The sequence below is a fragment of the Paecilomyces variotii genome (assembly GCF_004022145.1).
Source record: "Paecilomyces variotii strain CBS 101075 chromosome Unknown C8Q69scaffold_1, whole genome shotgun sequence".
Classification (NCBI taxonomy): domain Eukaryota; kingdom Fungi; phylum Ascomycota; class Eurotiomycetes; order Eurotiales; family Thermoascaceae; genus Paecilomyces; species Paecilomyces variotii.
In genome coordinates, this window is record NW_021167140.1 from 3,541,932 (window position 1) to 3,565,443 (window position 23,512).

The following is a 23,512-nucleotide window of genomic DNA, read 5'->3' on the forward strand; positions in this document are numbered from 1 at the left end:
ATTTAACTTTTCAGATTCCAGAAAACGAAAATGTAATAGGTACAGTATCTATGAAAGTCCCTATGCAACACGAAAAGGCCATGCAAAGAATCCACGTGAAGAAATATGCAATATTTACCCTCCAGATGGGTACGATGACCCCGGTAAATCATTTAATCCTCATTCTCTGGCTCGTCATCCACTTCGCGAAGCCATGCTCCACGCGCATCAACGGCAGCCTTTCGCACGTCACGTTTGGGATCATCAAGAATTAAGCCGAGAGAACGCACGACTTGGTTCTTCACAGGCAGTAGAGGGGAAACCTTTCCTGCTTTCGCGACAGCGGGAGCATCTCCGGGTGTATGAGCGAGGAGATAGAGACATCGAAGGGCCTGGGCGCGGAGTTTATGATTATTTGCCGGTTGACCCGGGACGTATTCCGCAGTCTTTAGCAGTCTGGTCACCAGACTTTGAACGTGGCCGCTGTCGTCGATGACACGGACGCCGTTTTCGCGGATGATAACGGCAAGCGTTTCAAGCGTAGCGGCTTTCACGGGTTGAGAAGCTGCGTCTTCGAGGTCCAAGCTTTGCAAGAGAAGAGGAAGCAGTGTTGGGAGTTCTGGCATTACGAGTGATGGTGGAATAGTGGATAGGATGCCAGATAAAGCCGTCAAATAGGCTGGCTTGATGTGCGTGTGAGATGCAGAGTCACCATCCGAAGTGTTGAGAGCTCGGATATTAGAAGAGATCAACGGTGTGACGGTGGTGAAAACGCGCTGTTTGGAGAGCAACCTAATGTTTGCTCCATTATCCGTCGATAGTACGTCGTCAGAACCGAGCAGCAGAGCGAAGCTGCGGGCTGCCGTAGTGCTTGTAGTTTGATCGGATGAGGAGAGGAGGGATAAGAGAGACGTGAGTATTTCTGTTGTGGTCGGTGCCAGTCTCAGCACCAGAGCTTTTGAAAGCCAAAAGATAGTCTTGATTTTCTCGGGATCAAGTCTCTTGTCTTCTGTCTCAGAAGGCAAGAGTGAGTTAAGTATGTCGGATGCAAGCGGGAGCTGTGTGTTTGGAAGGAATTTATTGACCAGAAGAGCGAGTTGGCGGAGAAGAGCAAGACGAATTGCTGGCTCACGTTCAGACACAGCAAGCTTAACCAGCTCGCGCAGTAGTGACGACATATCTGGGTTGGTGTATGGTATATTTTTAGAGTCTTTCGGGAGCCCTGCAAGAAGATAGGTTGACAGGATCATGGTACGGCGGTAGTCATCGCTTGTCGTTTCAGCAAAAGGAACTGGCTTGAATATTTCAGCCGAATTGAAGAGTGTGTACACGTTCTCCGCAACTTCTTCCTGCTTGCCTCTAGGAAGGGCACTGACTATGAGATTCGAAAGCCTTCCTAGGGTGTCGAGGACGCCTGCATCGTTCAATATCCTATTTGGGACCTTTCCGGATGCTGCAGAAGCTGCTTTGCGACAAAGACCAACAGTGATTCTTTCGTAATAAGACCCCAAGTTCTGGTCTTCCTGCAGTTTTCTCTTGCCCATGACATAAAGTATTGTTAACAGGAGTGCTCTCGGGTAAGTAACCGAACCTGGCTCTTCCCGCTGTAGCAAAAGATCGAACTTGTTAAGTAGCCTGCGTACAAGAGTCTCGAAGATGTCTTTCTCGACACTGATTTGAGCCAGGCTCTCCAGCGTGATCATGTACTCAGTTTTCGTGTCTTCGGCATAGTCAGGAAGCGTTGCGACGAAGGCGGGGAATGTAATATCCATGATCAATCTTGGCTTATACTTCGAGATCTCCGCTAGAGCAGCGATGGCTTCTTTTTTCAGGTCGTCCCGACCAACAGACTCTTCTTTTAATAAGATTTCGTCAAGATATTGTACGAACAGACCGATCTCATTGTCTTGAAAGAACTTGCGAAGGGTAGATAGACGCAAGAGTCCCTTCAGTGCGGTAACTCGAAATGAGACCTCTTCCTTCGCTGTGCCCATTAATGCTTGACTAAGGACCTCCGACAGCTGGTCCTGGAAGGCAGCCAGGGGGTTTTCGAATACAACCTCCGGATCACGGCTTGTCCATGTCCCGAATATGTCGATAGCGGAGTCGAAAAGCGCCACAAATGTCTCTAAAAGCCCTCTTTGTTTCGTGATGCTGTCTGCCTCCTGATAGACAGTGAATAGAGGAGCCACCACAGCTTGCACCATCAGAATAAAGGAAACGGCTGATGCTGACGACAATGATCTCAAGATTTGTCGTCCTGGTTTTGCTTGCTTTTGCTGAGGCTCTCTCAGCTGTTCATTGCACTCCTTGTTAATCGGCTGCAAGAAGTGCGCGAGAGGAAGCTCTTGAGAAACTTGCGTTACACCTTCAGAAAGTCGCTTCGCAATAGCCTGTAGAACTTGAAGCGATGATTCCGAAAGGAATTCTTCCTGGGCATTAAAAATCTCAAACTTGAGAGCTTCCCAGATCTTGATGGAGAACCTTGATACTGTATTTGGATCATACGAACGCACACAGGCAAGCAGAGCGTTAAGGGCATCTTTCTGTATCTATGTCAGAGACGATAGAGGAAGCTTGAAAAGAATTGTAGCGCATACCTTGACATTCGGGGACGTAGAGTCCAACTTGTCAAGTAAAGCAGGAAATGAGTGAGGAGCAAAGTAGCTATTCGACGAGATACAATCCTGCAAGCGATCCTTCAAGTCTTGAGCCGTAATTCCGTAGGGGTCATTAGGCGGTGGCCGAAATGTAATCGGGAAATAGTTGTACACGGAATCAAAAAGTGTCTTTTTTAGTCAGCGTGGGATATTCTTTCAGAGAATATAGGGACAGTACCTCAATATGATTCTTTATATCCCATTCCACCATCACCACCTTCAGTATAGAGAAAGCGAGCATGAGATTTCGTGGATCCTTTTCTCCAGTCATAAGGTCCACTATCCCAACTAGCGACTCATCACCCATCTCATGCAGGGCTATTCCAGATCAGTAGGAGCTCCTATAGTGTACAAGCGCAATAGATGACGCACCTTTTCTATGGTTCGACATCAATTCGTTCAGCAATTGATATACCTGGAACCTTTGGGATTGTGGGCGAGCCTGTAGTTCTTGAAAATTCTCAAACATCCTGTAATCTGGTTAGTACATCCTCTTAGATATATGATTACGAAAATGTTTCGCAAATGGAATCTCCCGATGGAGACGGCGAGCATCACAGCATAGTGAACAAGTCTACTCACGCTACTGCTACCTCTTGCGCCATATCCTTATTAAACCTATCCAGCCTCTGGAGGGTATCAAGACCAGCCACTGCGCCGCCATCCTCGATACGATCGCAAAAGAACGTCGTCAAGACCTGAATCTGTTGTCTGGAAAGAAATTTCGGAGGCAAGGACTTTATGACTGCGGTGAGATATGAGACAGCCTTCCCTCGCAGTATAGGGTCTTCGTCATTTATATATTCTCCCAAGGATTGTACGACGTCCACTAAAGATGTCTTCTTGCTCTCAACATCTTGAAAGGCCATTAGTAAGTGGTCTTCCTGTAAGGGGAAAAAAGCGATTCGCACCTTTGGCGGTCTGCTCAGCAATTCGCTTGGCTTCTTCTTTATCATGGTCCGCGACCAACATAAAGGTCTGCAGGGCTGACATCTTGCTGACCGAAAGCCGTTACAGGCTCGTGAGGGGCACCTAATCCACCTTTGGAGTTGGACATGACGCTTTTGTGGCCGGCGCTGCTACCCTTATCGATAAGATACACGTGATCAAGATCACCTCCACATCACGTGCAGATTGACGTTGTGACGACAGGCCCCCAGACAGCAAGATAGTCAGATAGCCATCTTGCTTCTACTTGAGACCTATGTCATAGTTAAATTTTAATAACCATGAAGAGCTATATCCTGACATCTATTGTATTTCTGACATCCACAGCTTGTACTGCATCTGCTATTCTTCCCGTGTCCGTCACAGGCCGAACCCGTCTACCGCTTCCCGTTATCAACGCCCCTCATCCAGGACACGGAGTTCTCCTTCAGCAGAACAATCATAAACACCAGAACCAGAGGCCCATAATGGGCGCCTCTAATCCGGGTATCGGGCCCAATATAGTCGTCCCGCCCTCGACGGCTCCAGACGAGGATGTAAATCCTCCATCGAAATCCAAGCAGAACGATCCAACCTCCAACCTCATCGTCTCCGATATTCTCTCCAAGACCCGTTCAGTAAATATATTTGCGGGTCTGACTCGAGATTTCGAACCCGTCTCGACGCGCCTTAATGATAAATCAAAGAACACTACAGTGCTCGCGCCGAAGAACAGTGCCATCCAGGCCCTTCCGCGGAAGCCTTGGGAGGATCCGGAAGACTACGAACGTTTTGGAGAAGTGGACGCTTACAAGGGGCCAGAAGGAGAGGATCGAGCTCAGAATAACCTGAGGAGGTTTGTAGAGGCGCACCTCGTTCCTGCGAGTCCGTGGAAGGAAGGGGAAGAAATCGAGACGCTCGGCGGGCGCAAGCTCAGTTGGACCAAAGACGGGGATAAGTTATACGTGAGTATTGTAACATTGATTTTAATAAACAATGCCGGTGCTAATATCAATAGATCCAACCTGGCAATATCGAAGTGGATAGTGTCGCCTCGCAAGTGTCGAATGGAGAGGTGTGGATTATCAAGGGAGTGGTGAACTACCAGTGAACAACTGCACGAATGATCATGAGCTTGGAGGAAATGGAGTCAAGGTAGCTTATGGCGTTAATATACACATTATTATTCATTTATTGGCAGGACGAACAGCGTCCATTGCGCAGGGAATGTCTATACTCGACTTGATGCAACGGTCTGCTAATGTGCTTGTCTCTACTCTCTGGCGAGGTGTATCTCCCATCTAATTTTATCTACTACAATCCATTCAAGACAATTCCGCAGACGAAATACTTTGAGCGTCACATCTGCCAAAACTCTATTAACATCCGAGTGACTACATAACTCCTGGTAGTGGTCTCTATCAGGACTTGCTAAATCTAGGTATTAATTTCCTTACTCCAGGTTGTGTAACAGCCTCTCCTCAATACCGTCGAGGATACAGTAGTGCTCCATAACTTCCAAATTTTCAGCCTCATTTCGATACATCTTGTCAGGGTCCTGGCCGGGTTGGAAAGGGTTCGCCGCGACAGGATTCATTCCCGCCATCTGAGCAGCCATTTGGTTGGCAGCTGGAAAGTGATTAGAATGTATACTCCTGAAGGAATTGTCATGTATAAATATCAGTAAACTCACCATTGTCACTACCGAGGATAAATCCGAAGACTGACTGGAGACCGAACAGATTCAGGAAGTACCACGAGAGACTGGACACCCATCTCACGTCGAGATCGCGGGTCATGACACCAGACTGGAGCATGGACTTGAAACGGATGGTAAGCGGGAATGGCAATTTCACTAGGCAACCGGTTATCAGCACTTTCGTCCAAGCAGGATTCTGCGAATATTCGACATCAGAGACGGCGAACTGAGCACATACAGATGACAAATCCGGAGAAGAAAGCATTGATCCAGCTCATAATCAGCGTTTGAGGAATCATCATCATCATATTTCCCTTCATCATCCCCATCATGGCCTCCATGCCTTGTGGATCCGTCATGGGATTCGCCGGCGGCTGTCCGCGATTTTCAGGGTCCTTAAGGAAAGCTCCACTCTGATAAGCAGCAATAAGATAGTTCTTGCGCACTTCGAAAGATTCTGGCGTAAGAACTGCAGAGGCGTTGGTACGTAGGCTCACGCCGCGAAAGAGACCAAGACGCTCGCGAGCTTCTTTCAGCGTGGAGGGCGGCTTGGGAGGCGAGTTCATCAAGACAGTGGCATAGTGACGGAGAATACCGGTCAAGATCTATCCATACAGAAACAAATATATCAGCCCCGAGACATGATAATGATTCTTAATGTAGAACGTACCATGACTATGGAAATTGGGAATAAGATCCAGTAGCTATTTCACGGACCCATGTTAGCCATTGCTCCTCGCACAAACTAGATTATGTTTGCTCCAGGGAGACTCACAATAGAGCTGGATCCCGAAGGATCGTCTGCTCGACCCCTTGGACCGCCATTGCGACTCAGCTGCGGTGGTTTGGTGGAGGGAATAACTTGTTCTGGCGGTTCGAGGTGAGGTTGAAGTCGCCAGTCAAAGTGAGGGCGGTTAGCGCATATCGCACGCCGCTTTACCGTAGCTGCCCGCGAAGGGGACAGCTCTCCGCAACTCCGCGTCGTCGCAGGTATCGAAGAGCTTCTCAATCTCGAGCACAGAGATAACGGTTGCTTGCAGTTTTTACCTGATATTTCTTCCTGAGTACTGCATTAGTACTTAGTATATTTGTCTCAACAATGGCTTCCGAGACGGTACCCAAGGTACCTGTTTACTCACTGAACGGTTCGTGCTTTGCTTACTTTCTGCTTTACCTGGCTTGAGTGTCTTCTATTTATCTTGCCTCTGCGATCACGGATCCTTTTTGAGTATGTTGAATGTATAGCTAATTTCAAAAGACCTCAAAAACACCACCGATGACGCCCTTGCGCCGTACTTAACAAGTCTCCCCGAACCCTACACCTTTACTCAAGACCATACGCTTTCGAATGTCCGCTTCGCTCTGGGTTACTCCGCTGTCGCAATCGCAGCTGGCATGTTCTACGTAGACAGGAAGCTTGGATGGGAATCTACAAATGCTCCCTGGGTTCTGCCAGCTGTCATCGCGTACTTCGCGTTGAACTCTATATTGACGTACTGGGTGTGGGGGGTAGAAGCTGGAGAGGTATTTCGTGGGAAGAGGAAGACGGGTGAAAAGGTATACTTCGCTGTTTTTCTGTTATGTTCGCGTTCAATTGGGGACGTTCGGGTATTGGTGAAGATTGGCCTAGCTAACCTGGAGCTCAAATCACAGATAACCGTCCGTTCCTCAACGAAGAAGCATTCTCCGCTCTACAAGATCAATGTCAAGTACACTTCTCCTGAAGGAAAGGTCCTGCAGGAGAAAGATATCGAGACGTCGCTCACCGCCTGGTTCTCATCAGACGGTGTCTTCCATCCGGAGCCGTTCCGACAGTGGCTTGCGAATGAAATCGACGTCTTGGGACTTGCGTCGAGGGAGGCAGCAAGGAAGGGGCAATAAGTTTTCATGGATAGCTAGAATTTTGATTCCAAAAAAGTTGAAACAAATTACCAAGGAAGAAGCGAATTAGCGAATAAGTATTTGTCATTCAACCGTGTGTTTGTCCAATTGGTTAGATTGAATGGTACTTCAGATAATCGAGCAGAACGTTCTCTCGTCATGGAATATTGATTTCTAGAAGGCCAAATTTCTTCCACTACCTAGTTGCAATAAGCTATCACGAATATTCTGGATTTGTAACTCTAACGCCATCATCACTGCATATATGTACATAATTTCATCCTCCATTTAGAACACGCATTCATTCCCTATTAGAGGATCATGGGATTTTTCACGATTCATGGACGTTTCTGAGATTATCTCAATGTTTTTTAAAGAACCCATTTCCGCAGTGTCTATACTTTTAGCCTTTATGTCCAAATTCATCATCTTCAACGAGACTAATCTAATTATGAGCTGGCTTCAAGGGTACCGGGCTTCTCCGTTGGGGCGGCGGGCTTCGCATCATCCGCCCTTCGGTTCTGCACAAGTCTCTACAGAGAGAAGTCAGACACAGCTTCTCACAGGTAATAAAATTAATCCACTTACCAAAAGGTTTCTCATCAGAACGCAAATGGTGACCTTTCCGATGGAGGGGACAAAGATGGACGCCCTTTCCTTCACTTCGGGTCCAAAGTTCTGTTCGAGGACGTCAGTAATGTTTTCTCTTGGGGACTGGTCAAGGGGCCCTGTCTCCCTTACCTTCTCACTGGAGAAGTTCACACAAACAGCACCCTCCTTCAGGAGCTTCGTGTCGAACTTGAATTTGTCCCCAGGAACACCAGTGATGACAACATCACACAGGGGAGCACAGTCGGCTAGAGTCCAGCCCTCCTTGTCCACGACTTCGTGTCTTCGCTTCTTAATACCCTCGCCACGAGTGAACTCCTGGACACCCGTAATGTCGACGCTGTATACGTGAGCACCGTCGTTGGCCAATAGCGCCGCAAGCGGTCTGCCAACAACCTCCGAACGGTTTACGACACAGATTGTCTTTCCGAACAACCGGTTACCATAAGGCAAGATTGTGTTGTAGATGTGGAGGTATTCGAGAATCTTGATCACGGCCAGCGGAGTGCAGGGCAGAATCGACTTCTGGCGCTTAGTTTCCGGGTCCAAGAAACGGATGTTTTGGTACATGTTGAAGATGTAGCGGTGACTGAGACCCTCAACATCCTTCGACACATCGACGATCTGCTGGAGGTACTGGTCTTGTCTGTTGTTGAAGATCGGGTAGTACACGATAATTCCGTCGACTTCGTTGTCGGTGTTGGCAGCCAGGATTGCCTCTTCAATAGTTTCCTTTGAGACTTCGCGGAGGGTATAACGGAATCCACTACAGACGGGCCATGTGGTTAGCTGACCGGTCTGTTTCTACTCTTGAGTTGCGATGTCAAGAGGGCTGAAGAATGTAGTTATTGCACTCAAGCACCATCCCGCGAGAGACGACGAAGGCTCCCAATGCATAGAAATTCAAGGCAGGATATACTAAGAAATCGCAGGAAATTACTCACTTTTCCGAGCAAGTCTTCGCCGTCCAATCCGCATACATGCGCGCGGCAGGGTCATTGTTGGCCAGGAAGCCGACAAGATGAGGGCCCTTCTCCAAGGCCTTCAAGCCCTCATGGACCTCTTGAAGCAAACCGTTGGCCACATTCTTGGCCAGCACGACCTTACAGGCCGCTGGAGCTGCTTCTGTGCTCGCCGCCATTGATGCGCCAGCTGAATTTATATATGGAGCAAGAGGGGAGGAATCCGGTAGTCAGTTTCGCGATCGCAATGGCGGGATGTGGAGGGGTCCGAACAAATTTTTGATACGGGCAAGTCCACTCGCTTATCGATAACGTAGGCACTGCCGCAATTTGTATGTACCTCACATCTACCTTTCCATATGTACCAGTGCGAATGCATACTTCATTTTGTATTGTACTCTTGGAATAATGAGCTTATTCAAGTGTCTAATTGGTCGTACTTGACTCTGTAGCTCTCATGAGTAAAGGACGTACAGCAGTCCGCAGTCCCTCGCTGCAAGTTATGCCTTTCGCGCGAGGCTATATATACCATTAAGCATGGACTAATCCAACCCGCAGTGAGATTTGAAATTCAGTCACATCTTAGCCTAGACAATACTACCTAGTTTATTTCCATAGAGCATATCTAGCTTCTCGGCTGACTGTGGCATACCTCGTTGAGCTGGCAGAGCTAGAGCTGGAGATGACGGACAGACCAAATAGACAAGGGCATAGCAAGCGGGGCAGGTCAAACCAGTAGATTTAGTATAGCCAGACTGGTAGGGTATATAAACCAGGATAGAGATATCTCACTCTTGACGATTTTATTCAATTATCACTTACTGGCTAGTTAAAAATAACTATATACTGCACTTACGTAAATACTCAGCATCTACCACACCGCATTATCGTCCCATGTCCGAAATAAGGATAAAATGAGCCCTAATTTAAATATCAACCCTCTACCGAAAACTTGAGAATACTCTGTATACAAAATTTGAACCTTTTTGGCAGATATACCGCTCATTTTTACTTCACATATTGGTCCTAGCGCCTGCCATACTGAAAACAGCCAGGCATCAGAGCATCTCACTTAAGAGTATCTACTGAGCTACTCCGTACTAGTTTCGCCTTACGCCCCCCCCCCCCCCCCCCCCCCCCCCAGACCAGTCTTAACCTGTTATTATTCGTGTGGGGGCAGTGGGGATAACTAATATTTGTCTGCTTTGTTTATGAAGTACCGGTCCTATAGCTGCGACATCTGTAATACGTTGACTGAGAAGGATGATAGAATCGCCATTTACGGATATGAGTTTTGCGCGTACATGGACTTAATCCAGGTTACATCTACACGGGGAAGCATCACGAATGTTTGGTTTGGAAATAGGTCATTGGAAACATAAGAAATTACATGTTAAGTCCCAGCTGCCATGACGGCTGATTGAAGTATAGTGAAAAATGATTTGGAATGCAACCCTTTCATCCAGAGTTCCGAATCTTCCCCCGTCCATCACCGACCAGCCCTCTTGCATGCGGTTGGATCTAGATGTACAGGATATAACTTTTTCGTAAACCAATAACCCTTACGCTCGAGAGCGGAAGAGCCCCGAACTTTGGACAAAAAGACTACAGGGGTCGAGCTGAGACCAGCATTCTGACCTTGAGAGCTTTAACAACAAAGGAAAATACTGGTCTCAAATTGTACACAAGCTATCTTGTCTATACACATAGCGTCAGGAAAAAACAGTACATGGTGGACTAATCACCCGATTGTCTTTTGCTCACCTATGCGCTGAAGCTCTTGTTGAAGGCGTTGAGGACATCACGGAGCTTGGCCTCAAGCTCCTTGCTGACCTGACCCTCCTTCTCGATGGTGGACAGGATCTCGGGCTCGCTGCTCTTGAGGTGAGCAAGGAGGTCAGCCTCCCAGGTGAGGATCTTGGCGACGGGGATGTTGTCAAGGAAACCGTTGACACCAGCGAAGATGAGAGGAACCATCTCGCTGACACTCATGGGGCTGTACTGCTTCTGCTTCAGAAGCTCAGTCAGACGCTCACCACGGTTGAGGGTCTGCTTGGTGGAGGCATCGAGATCGGAACCGAACTGGGCGAAGGCAGCAACCTCACGGTACTGAGCCAAGAACAGCTTCAGGGAACCGGCAACCTGCTTCATGGCCTTGACCTGGGCAGCGGAACCGACACGAGAGACGGAAAGACCGACGTTGATAGCGGGACGGACACCCTTGTAGAAGAGCTCAGACTCCAAGAAGATCTGACCGTCGGTAATGGAGATGACGTTGGTGGGGATATAGGCAGAGACATCACCACCCTGGGTCTCAATGATGGGCAGAGCGGTGAGGGAGCCACCACCGTGCTTTTCGTTCAGCTTGGCAGCACGCTCAAGGAGACGAGAGTGGAGGTAGAAGACACTGCGATCATTAGCAAGAGAAAAGAGACTGCGGTCAGGAAAATATATTTAAAATGCAACTCACTCTCCGGGGTAGGCCTCACGACCGGGGGGACGACGAAGCAGCAGAGACATCTGACGGTAGGCGACGGCCTGCTTGGACAGGTCATCATAGACGATGACGGCGTGCTTGCCAGAATCACGGAAGTACTCCCCCATTGCCTAAGTGATAGGTTAGTTACCAAGAAGTGGATGAGAAACGATCTGTTGTCCGAGAGGAATTGTGAAGGGTCGAGGAGAGACATACTGTTCCTGTGAAGGGAGCAATGTACTGCAGGGGAGCAGCCTCGGAAGCAGTGGCAGCAACGACGATGGAGTACTTCATAGCGTCGTTCTCCTCAAGGGTCTTGACGAGCTGGGCGACGGTGGAACGCTTCTGACCGACGGCAACGTAGACACAGAAGAGCTTCTGGCTGTCATCGGCGGTGCTGTTCCAACGCTTCTGGTTAAGGATGGCGTCAAGGGCGACGGCAGTCTTTCCAGTCTGACGGTCACCGATGATCAGCTCACGCTGACCACGGCCGATGGGAACCATGGAGTCGACAGACTTGAGACCGGTCTGGACGGGCTGGTTGACGGAACGACGGGGCAGGATACCAGGAGCCTTGAGCTGAGCACGGCGCTTCTGAGTGGTGTTGAGGGGACCCTTGCCATCGATGGGGTTACCAAGAGCGTCAACGACACGGCCCAGAAGCTCAGGACCGACGGGAACATCGACCTAGTCGCGAAATTAGTCCAAAAACCGACGAAATGACAAGGCAACTTAAGACATACGATCTCTCCAGTACGCTTGACAGTCTCACCCTCCCTGACGAGACGGTCAGAACCGAAAAGCACGACACCGACCTGGCCGGCTTCCAAGTTCATGCACATGCCCTTGACGCCGGAGGCGAACCTAGAGCTCGTTAGTAGCTGCTTTTTTTCACACGTTATATATGAAGATATCAAGGTGGAACCTACTCGACCAGCTCCTCAGCCTGGACATTGGTCATACCGTGAACACGGGCGATACCATCTCTGTTCACCAATATATTAGTTGAACCATCTCAGTAGACATTAAATTCGCGTTTTAAGCGGGAATTGACCAAGAGATGCTCTTTGCCAATGTTTGCCGGGGAAGCGGAACGGTCATACCCGACGGAAAGGACACGTCCAGTCTCAGCGAGACCAGACTCCTCCTGAACACCACGGATTCTCTGCTCAAGGATGGAGGAAACCTCAGTGGGGGAGGCCTTGGCCTCAGCGGCGTAGGAACGGATCTGCTTGGAGGCACCAGCCAGGGGACCGGGGGTAGCCGCGCGGACCTATTTGCGACGGAAAATTTGTTAACGACTGCACATTCGACTCAAGACGCGTGAAACTGATCGCAATGGCCATTGAGGGGTCCGGAGATGCCCAGAGACCATCCATTGAAAGGCCTTTCGGGATGTTGTCGTCGCTGGATGGGTTGATGGGACCGGGCTGGATGGGATGGGCTCACCGAAGCGATCCTGCCAGTGGCAGAGACGGCGGTCACAGTGCGGCCAGACTGCCGCAGAGCGTTCCTGAACATTGTGAAGGAGGTTCAGAGGGAGTAGAGAGGGTTTCTCTGAAGGAGAGATGCAATTGGGGAGGAGGGTGGTTGGAGGGAAAGGATTGTGGATGGATGGAAGGAGAGCTTTGTCGTCGGGGGAGGAGGTTTCTCAGGTCGAGGCTAAGCCTAGTTTGCCGAGAGCCCCAGCAACTCCGAATCGGCCCTTAGTGCGTCCGTTGCAGCCGTGTCCACCCAGTGCCCGGATGGACGGGGAAAAAAGGGTGTCTACCAGCGACTCTGGCTGTAACAGATGCAATTACTTCTCTGCAAGTTGATCCACGATTTACTACCCGCTCAATTCGCTTTCTATCGAGGTCAAGAGGCGTTGTCCTGGTCCTCTCTGCCTTCGGTTGAGTACACCTGTCCATCCCGTCCTGCTTTCTCGGATCTGCGGCTGCTAGCTCGCTCAGGTGACTTTCGTCACAGCAACCGCATAACAGGCTTTGCCTGCCAACGCGCACCGTTTACTCCGTACACGCTGGCACAGCTCGTTGTCGACCTCGCCAGTTGCGCTGGTAACTACGCCGGAGGAAGCCGGCAACTGCTGCACACAATGGTTTCAAATTGTTTGATTTCATTATTCGTAACAGCGTCTTTGCTCACTCGATGATTAGATAGTAGTGTAGCAAGCCGAAAAAGACTGACCTGCAAAGCGGTAGCTTGCTTAGTCACCCAGTCGGGTCCCAAGTTCCTCGTCGACACCCGCGGCTGGGAATGAAGGAGCGAAACGTCGCATGGAAACCCAACGCCGAACGATCGTTATTGCTAAAGAGCGGAGAGAACAGTTTTTACCATGCGTCGACTCCCATGCTCAATGATGTGCCAATGCTACAAAGCGGCATAAAATCAGATTTTGCTGCGCGTGAGACCTGGTCTTCCTCGTGATACAGATCGGACACACCATGATACGTCTTTGACGATTCCTGCGAAAACAGCGGCTGGTATATTTATTTTGCGTTCGCCGCTTTCGCAGAACCATTCTGCTGTTTAAAACGAGCAATCTCCTTTTCCACAGCCGTGTCGAGCCTCGACTTCAGCTCCGGACGGTATCCTAGGGCAAACAAGATCTCCATCCAGACAAAGAGCGGAGCGAGCAGGAAGGCTTGGATCAAATTGTCCAGCAGGGCGGGTGCCCTCTTTTCAAAAACGCCGTGGCCGATGAACTGGACCAGCCATGACACGACGTGAACAGCGGCTGCCCAATAAGTTGCAGTCATACCATAAGTCATGGTCAGGTAGTTCACAAATGCCGTTGTCCCGATGATCCCCGGCGCGATGAGAGCTCCGGCCACAGGTTCCAATAAGATATATATGAACGAGTAGACGAAACCACCGATCGTTCCGAGATTGGGAGGGAGATACTTGTACTGCAGCGCATTAGGAAGGGTAAACAAGGTAGGTGTGTTCGTAGCCTGGTTCGTCTCGTCAGCCGGAATCCGCGGATCGTTGGAAAGAAGACAGGAATACCAGAAGGAAGCCTGTCGCTAGGAGAATGGGGACGAATGTCATATGAATCCCGACATTGACCTGTTGTTGGATGAGCGAATGGTTGACAGCATAATTCGGGATCCGTTGGTCATCTTACTGGATTGTGATGGTAGGCACCATACTGGGAGGTTTTGATGTCAGCCTTTTCATCGTAGAACGATAGCGGATCTTGGCGGACTTACAAAAAGAAGTTGTTTCTCCAAGTTTAGAGGCATGGTGTTGGATTGTTTTGTATGCAACTATTAGAGACCACTAAGTCTATCTTGAAGCCAAGATAAGACAAGATAGTATATTCGGATGCGTCTGATAAAGTTATTCCAGAAAGCAGACACGCGAGATGGAGGTGGAGAAATAGGTCTGGCACAGGGAGAAGACTAGCGATCAACGTAATTGTTTGGGGTTAATCATGTCACCATGTGAATAGATGGGGAACATGGGCGAGCCGAGGGTTGGCTTTCCTACTTCGTTGCACGTCATGTGATGTCGCGAGCTCGGTACTCTGGCAGATCGCCATACTGCAGTCAGTAGTACTGGAACGTTCGGTGCGGCCAACGACAGCGCAATCGTCACCTTTCGTTACGAGACTCGAAGGCCAGCAACTGGCTCTTCGACTTCTTTCTGGCCGTTCCTTTTTTGGGGGAACTCCTGTTCGTCCTGAGCTCGATATCGCAAACATTATTGCGGGCCCTGGCAGTTATGGCAAGCTGATCGGACAATTTCGTACGCAGATATCCACACCGTACACCTTCGTTCGCGACGCGCGCAATAGTCCTGTTTCTTTCATACCGCCGCATATCATACTTTCAGACCACATCGTCACTCGAGACGCCGCCTCCCTAGGAAAGGGCTTGCGAGCTGGGCGTCTATCCGTCATCTCCGGACGCATCTGCAATATACCCCTCCTTTTTTGAGCCGCGATCTTTTGGAGTTACCTTCGTTTAAACCGCGTCAATATGTTTTTCCTCAAAGAAGAGACGAAGGTCGTCTCCCTTCATCCGTCCTATTTCGGTCCCAACGTCAAGGAGTACCTCATCAACCGGTTGAACGAAGAGGAGGAGGGGCGATGTACAGGCGACCATTTCGTGATCTGTGTTATGGATATGGTTGAAATTGGGGAAGGGCGGGTGATTCCAGGCAGTGGACATGCAGAATATACGATCCAGTATCGAGCAATTATATGGAAGCCCTTCCGAGGAGAGACGGTGTGTTCCCAGATTTATTCTTGATTTTTTCTGGGCCTTTACACTGACGAGGAGCGTTTAGGTGGATGCTATTGTGACATCCGTCAAACCTACTGGCATCTTTACTCTGGCTGGCCCGTTGTCTGTCTTCATTGCGCGGAAGGTAGGTGCTTTGATCTTCAGCCAGGAAAAGATCTTCGCCGCTCACAACTGATCAGAACATCCCCTCGGACATCAAATGGGAGCCGAACACGGTCCCTCCGCAATATACAGATCACGGCGATCAAGTCATCGAGAAGGGCACTAGTCTGCGTCTGAAGATTCTTGGTGTAAAGCCTGATGTGGCTGCTATCAATGCGATCGGGACAATCAAAGAAGATTACTTAGGGTGAGTCCTTTGTCCATCATTGACGGATGGCTGTCATGACGTGCCACTAATCCAATTCATGCTCGAATAGAACACTATAAGCGCAAGTATTATGAGCTGGATTTGATTCAGCGCCGGAAAAGTAGAGGGTCCTCTGGACGATCCCCGCCCTTCCCACGAAATCCCGCACCCAGAGGGCGCCCAGGCGCGTCGCCATAAGTTGGGAGCAGAGGAGAGACCTTGGAGACAGCGTGGATAGCGAGTGTCATGGAGCGGGGAAATTAGGATGTGCTTGGCCTGGAATCGAGGTTGGAATCGCAGCGTCTCAGCTGTTGTACGCCTGGCGCTTGTAGCGTCAGCAACCTAGGCCACCCGGCGCTCAGGTGCTGAGCAAACTTCGCCTACCGAGTCCTATCTATGTCGGATGGTCACATACTTTGTATGTATGCGGATAGCCTTGACGACGTTTGTTTGTTTACAGGCATCAATTAGATCTAGAGAAACAACTGATCAACCTGCTCATCTCGGAGCAAGCACCCTTTTGAACATGCTGCTTGATGCACCGCGATAGCCCTGGACAGTAGTAATTACTACAGTAACCACCATAGGTTGTGTCGCGCCAGCGATAAGCGCAGACGTGAAACACTGGCGTGTCTGGCAATAGCCGTGCGCCTGTCAGAGACGGGATGGCGCCTGTGCTAGAAAGTGTCGCAGCCGAAGAAGGGACGGCTGAGATTGCCGTGACAAGACATGCCAGGGGCTCGATCGGATGGGACGCGCCCTCAAAAGATGCTGGATGCGACCCTGTGGTTGTTTTCCTCTGTGAGACTCTGCATCTGACCCAAAACAAAGAGCCATCCCGTCTGGCAGTAATAACAAGCATACTCGCCAACACATTATTATAGCCCGCGTTCCTCGTCCTTCCACGCGCCTCCCCGTTCTCTCGTCCCCACGCGATTTGTTTCACTTTGCCCCCGCGGCCCGCGCTTGGAGAGGAGATAGGTCACAACAAAGCGCATCTGGCCTGGAATCTCCATCGCAGACACCGTCCTCTTCGTGCGCAAGATGTCGCTCAAGTCTGTCTATGAACGATTCCTCGCGGATCCGGCCTCCGCGCCACTAGCTTCCGATGTCTCGCTGATCTATATCACCACCACAACGACCGTGAATGAGGCTGGCGCAGTGCTCAAGCACCTGTCCAGCCAGCAGAGAATTGTCAAGAAGAAGGCGGAGAAGATCATTGGAGTCGTCGAGGCACCGGACTCTCTGTGCTTGGATGTCGAAACCACGTTGGAGTTCGTTGATGGAGGCGGGGCTTATCTCCCCTCACTAGACGATAATTTCCTAGTCGACCATGTCGCGACTTTCCCAACCGTAAGCGCGCGCGTCTCTGACAGAGGAATCATCAGAGACTTGCTAACCGGACGTGTACCAGGTTCATATCGTTCGATTCAACGCCCAGAAGGAGATTCAGCAGATCAGACTTTACTGGGACCAAGGATCGTTGTTGAAGCAGGTTGAGGTCATTGGCGCACGTTCGCGCAGTTGGCCCATTCGCGATGCAAAGGACCAGCTCCGTCTGATCACTTCTGCAACCGCTGGGGAGCCTAGTGGTCTAGTGACACCACCAAACGGCTCTGAGAAGACAGCTGCGCCGAAAGAAGAGCAGGACCGTGACACCACGATTTCTCCCAGCAGGAAGCGCATTAAGGACCCTTACGCCGCTGAATCACTCTTTGAACTTCTGTCCCCTGGACAGGACCGAGTGCAGCCGGTTGTTGCTCCACGTGCACCTGCAACTGCAAAGCCTCCTCCGCGCGACTACAGTGAACTTTTCGTTGGAGAGGATGACGATGCTGTGCCAGCACATTCCTCGACTAACCGCCCGATCGCTCCCAAGATAGGGTCTTCGAAGCACTATAAGGCTTCCCCTCTGTTCCTGGAGGAGGAGGATCAATCCGTTACCCAGGAAGAACAGAAACTGACCAAGCCAATTGCACCCAAAGCCGGCGCCAGCAAGAACTTTAAGCCTTCTCGTCTGTTCATTGGTGAGGAGGAGGAGCCCGTGGAAGACAAACAGCCGGCGTACAAGACTCACCCGAAGAAGTTCAGTCACTTCGAGCTGGGTGACGGCGATGGCGAAGTTGAGCAGCAGAGCAAGCCCATTCCCTCACGCCCGAAGTCGCAGCATGTTGCGCAGTGGGGTTTTGAGGATTTCGTGACGCCTGAGAAGCCGAAGCCCAAGATCCGACCCTCTGACACTCGTCATTTCGCATGGAGCGATGATGAGGCTGAAGACACTCCCCCGGCCAGGGTACATGTGGCCCATCCACGACGTGATGCGGAGACACACTTCAAACTTCAACACGACGACAGTCCTGATGAAGAACACGTCCAACCTGAGAAGGCTTTAGGTGCCCATAACAAGGGCATGGGTCTTTACGAGAACAACTTGTATGACGAGGAAGGCAGTCCTACACGCCACCAACTGGAGCAGAAGGCACCGCTTGCTATCATCCCGAACGGCACCCATCGCAAGAAGGACTTTGACAGCCACTGGTCGGTCACGGATGCCAACCCTGCTGAAGACGAGCCGGTCGGCCATGAAAACAAGAAGCCTATTAGTCACGACAAGTTGAAGCACATCAAGCACATGGAAGCTTCCTGGGCTGCATATGACGTGTCTCCCGAGCAAAAAGCTGGAGCGAAGCCGAAGCGTACGAGTCGTAACATTGCCCAGCCAAGTTGGATGCTTGGTGATGAGGACGAGGGCTTTTAGAATTGGGATGGACCCTGAGGGATGGGGCCTGGCTTGTGAGCCATCCACTGGAGCCTTGCCGTCAGATGAGCCGTACTCGTCTATATGTCCTGCGCGCGACATTTCCTACTGGACTCGTTTCACTGGCTAACCGCTATTTTCTTTTTCTTTTTCTTTTTTTTCCTGGCCTGTTCGGGCTCAAGCATACCAAAAACCTGCCACAGAGGATATTCGCTTCCAGTGGTCCGTTCACTCCCTCGTCACAACGTGGCAGTGCAATTGGAGGATGAAGACCTGGTTACGATTACGAATGACAAGACTGACGAGATGATGGCAACATCCCAGTTTCCTTAATCCCCCCTGTTTTCCTTTCCTGCTTACCAGTCTGTCACATAGCCTATCATGGCTGTCCCGATTTCGGGTTTCCATTTCCTCTGAGTGTATTTTACCCCGCCATAACGGCACGATATTCATGTGTTATGTAACTATTTTCCTTTTTTCTTTTTTATGGCCTCCATCCTCTTTATGTGAAACCAAGAATGGTAAGGACGGAAGGTCCGTGGTGAAACGAGTCCTGCAGCTTCATTATGTACGTACGTTCAAAGTTACATATTATGTAAAATTGTCTGGATTATTTTTTCTGGTTGAGAATTCAGTAGTCCAAATCCAAGGGAACTGGAGGTTTCCAGGTAACCAGGTAGCCCGTCTCTGAGTAAACAGGGTGATAATATGGAGTAGAAGTTTCAATTTGCTAATTTGTTATCTATCCGTAGTGACAGTAATTCCATTATTGACGTCTCCATAAAAAAGGTATGAAAACACATATTGGAAAAACACATATTAAAAAAAAGAGGAAGACAGGCTAACCTGGTTCAAAACATCGCATGGATATCCTGACATGAATGCATAGATTTCATCAATGGCCAAGTTGGGTCAAGATTCCTTCCTCCAGCGAAGGCTAAGATGCATTTTTAATCCAATTTGTTTAAGTATATGCCTTTTTCTTGCCTTGCTGTGCGTGAGCTTAGATCAAGAGAATTCTGAATTCAACCTGAATCTCAAATTAGATGTAAAACATCGTGTTCTTCACATTGTCGTGAATGGAGATATCTCCTGGTTGTGCTTGTGCAGTTGCTCCGCTTACGGTACTAGCGGTGTCTGAGGCGGCGTCGAAAATGTCACTGAGATAACATCGGGCACGCTCGCAGACCAGGTCAGCGTAGTATGCTGGTGGGCAGATGCTTACGGCCTTGGTGGCGCGGCCGAAGAGATAGCACATGTTGTGCGTGAGGTCTTCGAGGATGTCGGCCGTGTTGGAGAAGCCTCGAAGAGGAAGACCGCGGAAGATCTCGTCGTAGACGATGTAGTAGTGCGCTGGTCGCGCGGTTCCTTGGAGGGCGGTATGGGCCTGAAGGAAGAAGTCCCAGTTGCGGGCTTCGGTGACGCCGCGGTCGACTATGGTGCCGTTTTGAGGATTGGACGATCTGTCTGCCTCGTTCTCCTTGGTTGGGTAGAAGCGTGTATGATGGCGCTTGCCGACAATTACGATGGTCAAACGCGGAAGACCCTTCTTCGTGAGCGTGGCGGGGTATAGTTCCTCACATGCCTTTTTCATGGCATTTTTCTCTTCGTTGTTGACTATTTGGTATTGTCCCTCGGAGACCCCATCGCGGTAGACGAGGATATTTTCTGGGTATTGCTTATTGTTGTGCTGTGCCCAAAGACGGAGCCGAGATTTGAGCATATCACGAAGATGTTCGACTGATTCGACTCGGCCTGTCTGTACGCGGATGTCTGCTGGCCATTGGGCGAGGGAACTATCGATAGAAGCAACGATGCCAGCCACGCTGGGAGCGTTGGATCTTGATCCCGGTGATGGATGGGTCACGTCGATACCGACAACCATCGTCTTGCCTTCGCTGATGATACCTAACTTGTCAGGCCACAGGCTCTGATTCACTCCGCCAAACTTCAGGTTGACTTTGAGGGCAACGTTGGCGAAATATTGGACGTCACGGCCAAACTTGCCCATGAACTTGTGCGCTAAGACGCAGACATTGCGAACGCCTACACGCCTATCGCAGTTTTTCTTGATGCAGTTGTAGACCGGTGCATCTGCCACGTCGAGAATGAAAAGTATCATCTCTGGCCGGTGTCGCATAAGTTCATCAATGGCAGTCCCGATCTGCCCTTCAACATCTTTCCAATTGATGACGATGTTCTTCGAGGCAACTGCTTCATTCACCGTGATTCCAGAAACTTGCATTGTCTCGAGAAAGCCCTCCAAAGCGGTATTGAGCGCGTCTGTTCTCGAACGGGGTTTCTGAATATGTAACCACGCCCACGAACCCACGCTGGCTCCCCGTGAGAACCGGATCTTGTTCATATTCCAGCTCCCAAACTTTGCGGAAGCATCTTGGATTTCATGTTGCTTTTTCTTACCGCCGGAGCCACCGCGGCTGTCCTTGTAAGCTGCCACGACATCTCCGTAGTGAATTTGTGGACAGGTTAGAACTCGACCGGGAACAGCAATCAAGCTCGGGTCGACGTTCAGGCCAAACGCAGTCTAGGGTGAATCAGCCACAAAATCTCTATATACATAAGCATGTTTACTTACGAGAGTCTCATTCATTCTAGGCGTAACGCCGAGAACACTGGCTCCCTTTGTGACAATCGACTTGGCATTCTCTGCAGGCTTTCGGACGGCAAAATTGATCATCCCTCTTGTTTGCTCGGGAGTCAGTTTTGCCTTAGACGGCTGACCAGGAATGACCTGGCAGACCTCTGCGGGCAAGTATTTGGGGTCGTTTGGGGTTCCAACATTTACAACCGGGATGTTTGCATCCGTCTGGATATTGTATCCTGCAATCTGATTAGTAGTCCACTTTGAGCAAAATCTGACTGAGAGAGGAGGCACTCACTGTCTCTGAAGAATTGTTCAACCGTGATCCATTTTCCAGATGGCCCTTGGCCTTGCCCTGACTCTTCCAACAAAAACGACACATCCCGCGGGCCAGCACCGTCCTTCTTGACCCTGACACGATTGTTTGGACCGTCGCGGGTTTTCCTCGCGATGCCGGCTACTACTTTGACACGAGGGATTCTTTGTCCTTGCTTGTTCTTCTTGACAATATGTGTTGTCTCGACACGAAGCAATCTGACAAACGAGCCTATTTTGAATGGATTCCACTGACAATCTTCTCCAAACTCCCGTAGAAGGTTCACAAGAGGGCCTGACTGGTAGCAGGCGATGTTCTTCACCTGCACATTGAGTAATAGCCGTGAAGTAGCGGGGCGGACGCTGACGAAGAAGCCTCTGAGGACCTCAAGTCCAGCGATAAGGGGACCCTTCTCAATAAGCGCTTGACTGATGCCAATGTGCTTATTCGCGCCAACTGTGGCTAATTCTGCATTCGACTTCGGCCAATGACCGACGATAACGTTCAAAACTTGGATGACTTCCTCCTTGGCGGGGAAGACGGCGTTCGCATCGGTCGAGCTCAGGTACTCTAGAAGATCAGATGTGCTGAACTCTCCCGTTTTCTGAACGAGTACTTGGTAGATCTGTGGATTCATGGGTTCAACATCCTCTTCACCTTCGGGCCTGTACTGAACTGAATACTCTTGCGCTTGAACACCAATGTCGCGGGCAGATACAAGCATAGCCTTGTAGTCGGTGGCAATCTTGTTCTTGTGATCGCTGAAGTGCTGGTCGAGCAAGAGCTTGATTATCTGCTTCGACTTCCTCCCGCTTGGTGCGCGGCCAGCATTGGGCAGGATCTGTAGATTGTAGCGGGAGAGTGTCCCCTTTTGCTGAGCAGACAATCGGAAGTAGTTGGCAAGCAATTGGACCGGACGACCACGAGTACCAAAACCTGGCCGCTCAGGCAGCTCAGTCTTGCGTTGTCCTGGGGATTTTTTCGACAGCGTCTTTTCGATGGTTTCTTCGACATCTTTGACCTTTGCATCTGGAGGCGGGATTCCACCCTCCGGCCTAAAAATGGACAATTCAGCTTCTGTTCATCTTCTAAGGATATCATGAATGACGGCGTAAACTGACGAGAACACAACTATCGGTGCTGGCTCTTTCTTGCCTGATCCACCGAAGGCGCCTCGACCTCCTCTTCCCCTGGGGTCACCTCTGCCCCTGGAGTCACCTCTCCCTCTAGAGTCACCTCTTCCTCTGGAGTCGCCTCGTCCTCTAAAGTCGCCTCTTCCTCTGGGGTCACCCCTAGAGCCGCCCCCGCGACCACCTCGTTCCTGACTGTCTGCTGGGCGTAACGGTAGTTCTCCGGATGGGAATAGACCACGGCCTCTGCCTCTGCCGCCATCTCCACCACCGCGAGAACGGCCGCCGCCGCCCCGAGCTCTTCCGCCACGATCTTGTCGGCCAGACATGATTCTGGACCAAAAATATACACACAACTTGCTGAGGATGGGCGAAGAAAGATCTCCCTGAGATATTGCAGGAAGAGAAGGGGAGGGTGGAGGTTGCTGATATACCCCGCCTGCAAGGTTTGGTGAGTGTTTGTTGGAGATGAAGGGAGAGCAAATCAACTTGACTTACAAAGGCGGTTGTCGTGACCAGCTGTCTAACGCAGATGCACAGTTGGGCCAATTGTCGATAGAACCAGCCCTCCTAAGCAAGCAAAATGCGTCTGGAGCCCCAATTCTTTATCATTTGTTATCCGCCATATGAATGAAATCAAAACAATTTCGTCCCAGGTAAACAAAACGATCACAAAAGGCGGTATGGTACACTAAGGGAAGCTTGGAAGCTCAGATGGCTTTTTCTTAGCGGTGGAATAAAGATCCACTTGGACTCTATCTGGCTGCCCCACGATTCTTATCGATAATTTCTACTCTACTCAGTTGATCATGAATTATCAAAGGAACAGCATTCAGATATGCTATTCTCACATAGATGTTGAAGAACCAGACAAGACTATGAAGCTTGAATGAAATATCCGTTTATCAATGAAG

At 50.1% G+C, this 23,512-nt stretch overlaps 10 protein-coding genes across 10 annotated transcripts; 4 read left to right on the forward strand and 6 right to left on the reverse strand.

The window, feature by feature from the left end:
* Positions 1 to 152: 152 nt before the first annotated feature.
* On the reverse strand, positions 153 to 3,632 carry C8Q69DRAFT_441066 (RNAPII transcription regulator C-terminal-domain-containing protein; the record flags this gene model as incomplete). The annotated part of the gene is made up of 6 exons (XM_028628715.1): positions 153 to 2,525; positions 2,580 to 2,768; positions 2,818 to 2,957; positions 3,012 to 3,109; positions 3,222 to 3,495; positions 3,551 to 3,632. The coding sequence occupies 6 exons, from the start codon at positions 3,630 to 3,632 to the stop codon at positions 153 to 155; spliced, it is 3,156 nt and encodes a 1,051-aa protein (XP_028489657.1).
* A 168-nt stretch (positions 3,633 to 3,800) lies between these two features.
* On the forward strand, positions 3,801 to 4,932 carry C8Q69DRAFT_453344 (hypothetical protein). Its single transcript, XM_028629619.1, has 2 exons — positions 3,801 to 4,531; positions 4,585 to 4,932. Exons 1-2 carry the CDS (start codon positions 3,869 to 3,871, stop codon positions 4,675 to 4,677), a joined length of 756 nt encoding a protein of 251 aa, XP_028489658.1. The 5' UTR covers positions 3,801 to 3,868; the 3' UTR covers positions 4,678 to 4,932.
* Position 4,933: 1 nt separating this feature from the next.
* On the reverse strand, positions 4,934 to 6,234 carry C8Q69DRAFT_412178 (integral membrane protein DUF106-domain-containing protein). Its single transcript, XM_028628313.1, has 5 exons — positions 6,041 to 6,234; positions 5,936 to 5,969; positions 5,504 to 5,870; positions 5,260 to 5,421; positions 4,934 to 5,195 (listed from the first exon to the last, which is right to left on the reverse strand). Exons 1-5 carry the CDS (start codon positions 6,088 to 6,090, stop codon positions 5,020 to 5,022), a joined length of 789 nt encoding a protein of 262 aa, XP_028489659.1. The 5' UTR covers positions 6,091 to 6,234; the 3' UTR covers positions 4,934 to 5,019.
* Positions 6,235 to 6,351: 117 nt separating this feature from the next.
* C8Q69DRAFT_524596 (putative signal peptidase complex component) lies at positions 6,352 to 7,146 on the forward strand (the record flags this gene model as incomplete). The annotated part of the gene is made up of 2 exons (XM_028633591.1): positions 6,352 to 6,410; positions 6,524 to 7,146. Exons 1-2 carry the CDS (start codon positions 6,365 to 6,367, stop codon positions 7,144 to 7,146), a joined length of 669 nt encoding a protein of 222 aa, XP_028489660.1. The 5' UTR covers positions 6,352 to 6,364.
* Positions 7,147 to 7,370: 224 nt separating this feature from the next.
* C8Q69DRAFT_45074 (methylenetetrahydrofolate dehydrogenase/methylenetetrahydrofolate cyclohydrolase) lies at positions 7,371 to 9,054 on the reverse strand. The gene is made up of 4 exons (XM_028629455.1): positions 8,700 to 9,054; positions 7,888 to 8,521; positions 7,735 to 7,824; positions 7,371 to 7,679 (listed from the first exon to the last, which is right to left on the reverse strand). The coding sequence occupies exons 1-4, from the start codon at positions 8,894 to 8,896 to the stop codon at positions 7,596 to 7,598; spliced, it is 1,005 nt and encodes a 334-aa protein (XP_028489661.1). The 5' UTR covers positions 8,897 to 9,054; the 3' UTR covers positions 7,371 to 7,595.
* Positions 9,055 to 10,481: 1,427 nt separating this feature from the next.
* Positions 10,482 to 12,714, reverse strand: C8Q69DRAFT_503518 (ATP synthase alpha chain mitochondrial precursor; the record flags this gene model as incomplete). Its single annotated transcript, XM_028632498.1, has 7 exons — positions 10,482 to 11,124; positions 11,188 to 11,324; positions 11,410 to 11,880; positions 11,937 to 12,057; positions 12,123 to 12,179; positions 12,297 to 12,466; positions 12,643 to 12,714. 7 exons carry the CDS (start codon positions 12,712 to 12,714, stop codon positions 10,482 to 10,484), a joined length of 1,671 nt encoding a protein of 556 aa, XP_028489662.1.
* Positions 12,715 to 13,292: 578 nt separating this feature from the next.
* Positions 13,293 to 14,670, reverse strand: C8Q69DRAFT_45123 (DUF962 domain protein). Its single transcript, XM_028629478.1, has 4 exons — positions 14,406 to 14,670; positions 14,321 to 14,344; positions 14,203 to 14,262; positions 13,293 to 14,147 (listed from the first exon to the last, which is right to left on the reverse strand). The coding sequence occupies exons 1-4, from the start codon at positions 14,436 to 14,438 to the stop codon at positions 13,683 to 13,685; spliced, it is 582 nt and encodes a 193-aa protein (XP_028489663.1). The 5' UTR covers positions 14,439 to 14,670; the 3' UTR covers positions 13,293 to 13,682.
* A 506-nt stretch (positions 14,671 to 15,176) lies between these two features.
* Positions 15,177 to 15,796, forward strand: C8Q69DRAFT_396511 (RNA polymerase II subunit 7; the record flags this gene model as incomplete). Its single annotated transcript, XM_028627743.1, has 3 exons — positions 15,177 to 15,425; positions 15,487 to 15,567; positions 15,623 to 15,796. 3 exons carry the CDS (start codon positions 15,177 to 15,179, stop codon positions 15,794 to 15,796), a joined length of 504 nt encoding a protein of 167 aa, XP_028489664.1.
* A 949-nt stretch (positions 15,797 to 16,745) lies between these two features.
* Positions 16,746 to 18,776, forward strand: C8Q69DRAFT_45269 (hypothetical protein). The gene is made up of 2 exons (XM_028629583.1): positions 16,746 to 17,145; positions 17,207 to 18,776. The coding sequence occupies exons 1-2, from the start codon at positions 16,837 to 16,839 to the stop codon at positions 18,548 to 18,550; spliced, it is 1,653 nt and encodes a 550-aa protein (XP_028489665.1). The 5' UTR covers positions 16,746 to 16,836; the 3' UTR covers positions 18,551 to 18,776.
* Positions 18,777 to 19,297: 521 nt separating this feature from the next.
* Positions 19,298 to 23,418, reverse strand: C8Q69DRAFT_45252 (putative RNA interference and gene silencing protein). Its single transcript, XM_028629571.1, has 5 exons — positions 23,097 to 23,418; positions 22,590 to 23,037; positions 21,451 to 22,523; positions 21,147 to 21,391; positions 19,298 to 21,095 (listed from the first exon to the last, which is right to left on the reverse strand). Exons 2-5 carry the CDS (start codon positions 22,925 to 22,927, stop codon positions 19,593 to 19,595), a joined length of 3,159 nt encoding a protein of 1,052 aa, XP_028489666.1. The 5' UTR covers positions 22,928 to 23,037; positions 23,097 to 23,418; the 3' UTR covers positions 19,298 to 19,592.
* Positions 23,419 to 23,512: the final 94 nt, after the last annotated feature.

Bases quoted from the DNA above. Each gene is read 5' to 3' on its own strand.
- C8Q69DRAFT_453344 (XM_028629619.1), top strand. From the start codon at position 3,869: ATGAAGAGCTATATCCTGACATCTATTGTATTTCTGACATCCACAGCT. The intron at 4,532-4,584 runs GTGAGTATTGTA...TAATATCAATAG, and splicing joins AAGACGGGGATAAGTTATAC to ATCCAACCTGGCAATATCGA.
- C8Q69DRAFT_412178 (XM_028628313.1), bottom strand. From the start codon at position 6,090: ATGGCGGTCCAAGGGGTCGAGCAGACGATCCTTCGGGATCCAGCTCTA. The intron at 5,422-5,503 runs GTATGTGCTCAG...CCGGTTGCCTAG, and splicing joins CTTCTCCGGATTTGTCATCT to TGAAATTGCCATTCCCGCTT. The intron at 5,196-5,259 runs GTGAGTTTACTG...ATCACTTTCCAG, and splicing joins TATCCTCGGTAGTGACAATG to CTGCCAACCAAATGGCTGCT.
- C8Q69DRAFT_45074 (XM_028629455.1), bottom strand. From the start codon at position 8,896: ATGGCGGCGAGCACAGAAGCAGCTCCAGCGGCCTGTAAGGTCGTGCTG. The intron at 8,522-8,699 runs GTGAGTAATTTC...GCCCGTCTGTAG, and splicing joins GCGAAGACTTGCTCGGAAAA to TGGATTCCGTTATACCCTCC. The intron at 7,825-7,887 runs GTAAGGGAGACA...GTCCTCGAACAG, and splicing joins TGAACTTCTCCAGTGAGAAG to AACTTTGGACCCGAAGTGAA.
- C8Q69DRAFT_45123 (XM_028629478.1), bottom strand. From the start codon at position 14,438: ATGCCTCTAAACTTGGAGAAACAACTTCTTTTT. The intron at 14,345-14,405 runs GTAAGTCCGCCA...AAAACCTCCCAG, and splicing joins TGGAGAAACAACTTCTTTTT to TATGGTGCCTACCATCACAA. The intron at 14,263-14,320 runs GTAAGATGACCA...ATCCAACAACAG, and splicing joins GTGCCTACCATCACAATCCA to GTCAATGTCGGGATTCATAT.
- C8Q69DRAFT_45269 (XM_028629583.1), top strand. From the start codon at position 16,837: ATGTCGCTCAAGTCTGTCTATGAACGATTCCTCGCGGATCCGGCCTCC. The intron at 17,146-17,206 runs GTAAGCGCGCGC...GACGTGTACCAG, and splicing joins ATGTCGCGACTTTCCCAACC to GTTCATATCGTTCGATTCAA.
- C8Q69DRAFT_45252 (XM_028629571.1), bottom strand. From the start codon at position 22,927: ATGTCTGGCCGACAAGATCGTGGCGGAAGAGCTCGGGGCGGCGGCGGC. The intron at 21,392-21,450 runs GTGAGTGCCTCC...ATCAGATTGCAG, and splicing joins TGAACAATTCTTCAGAGACA to GATACAATATCCAGACGGAT. The intron at 21,096-21,146 runs GTAAGTAAACAT...GATTCACCCTAG, and splicing joins CTAGAATGAATGAGACTCTC to ACTGCGTTTGGCCTGAACGT.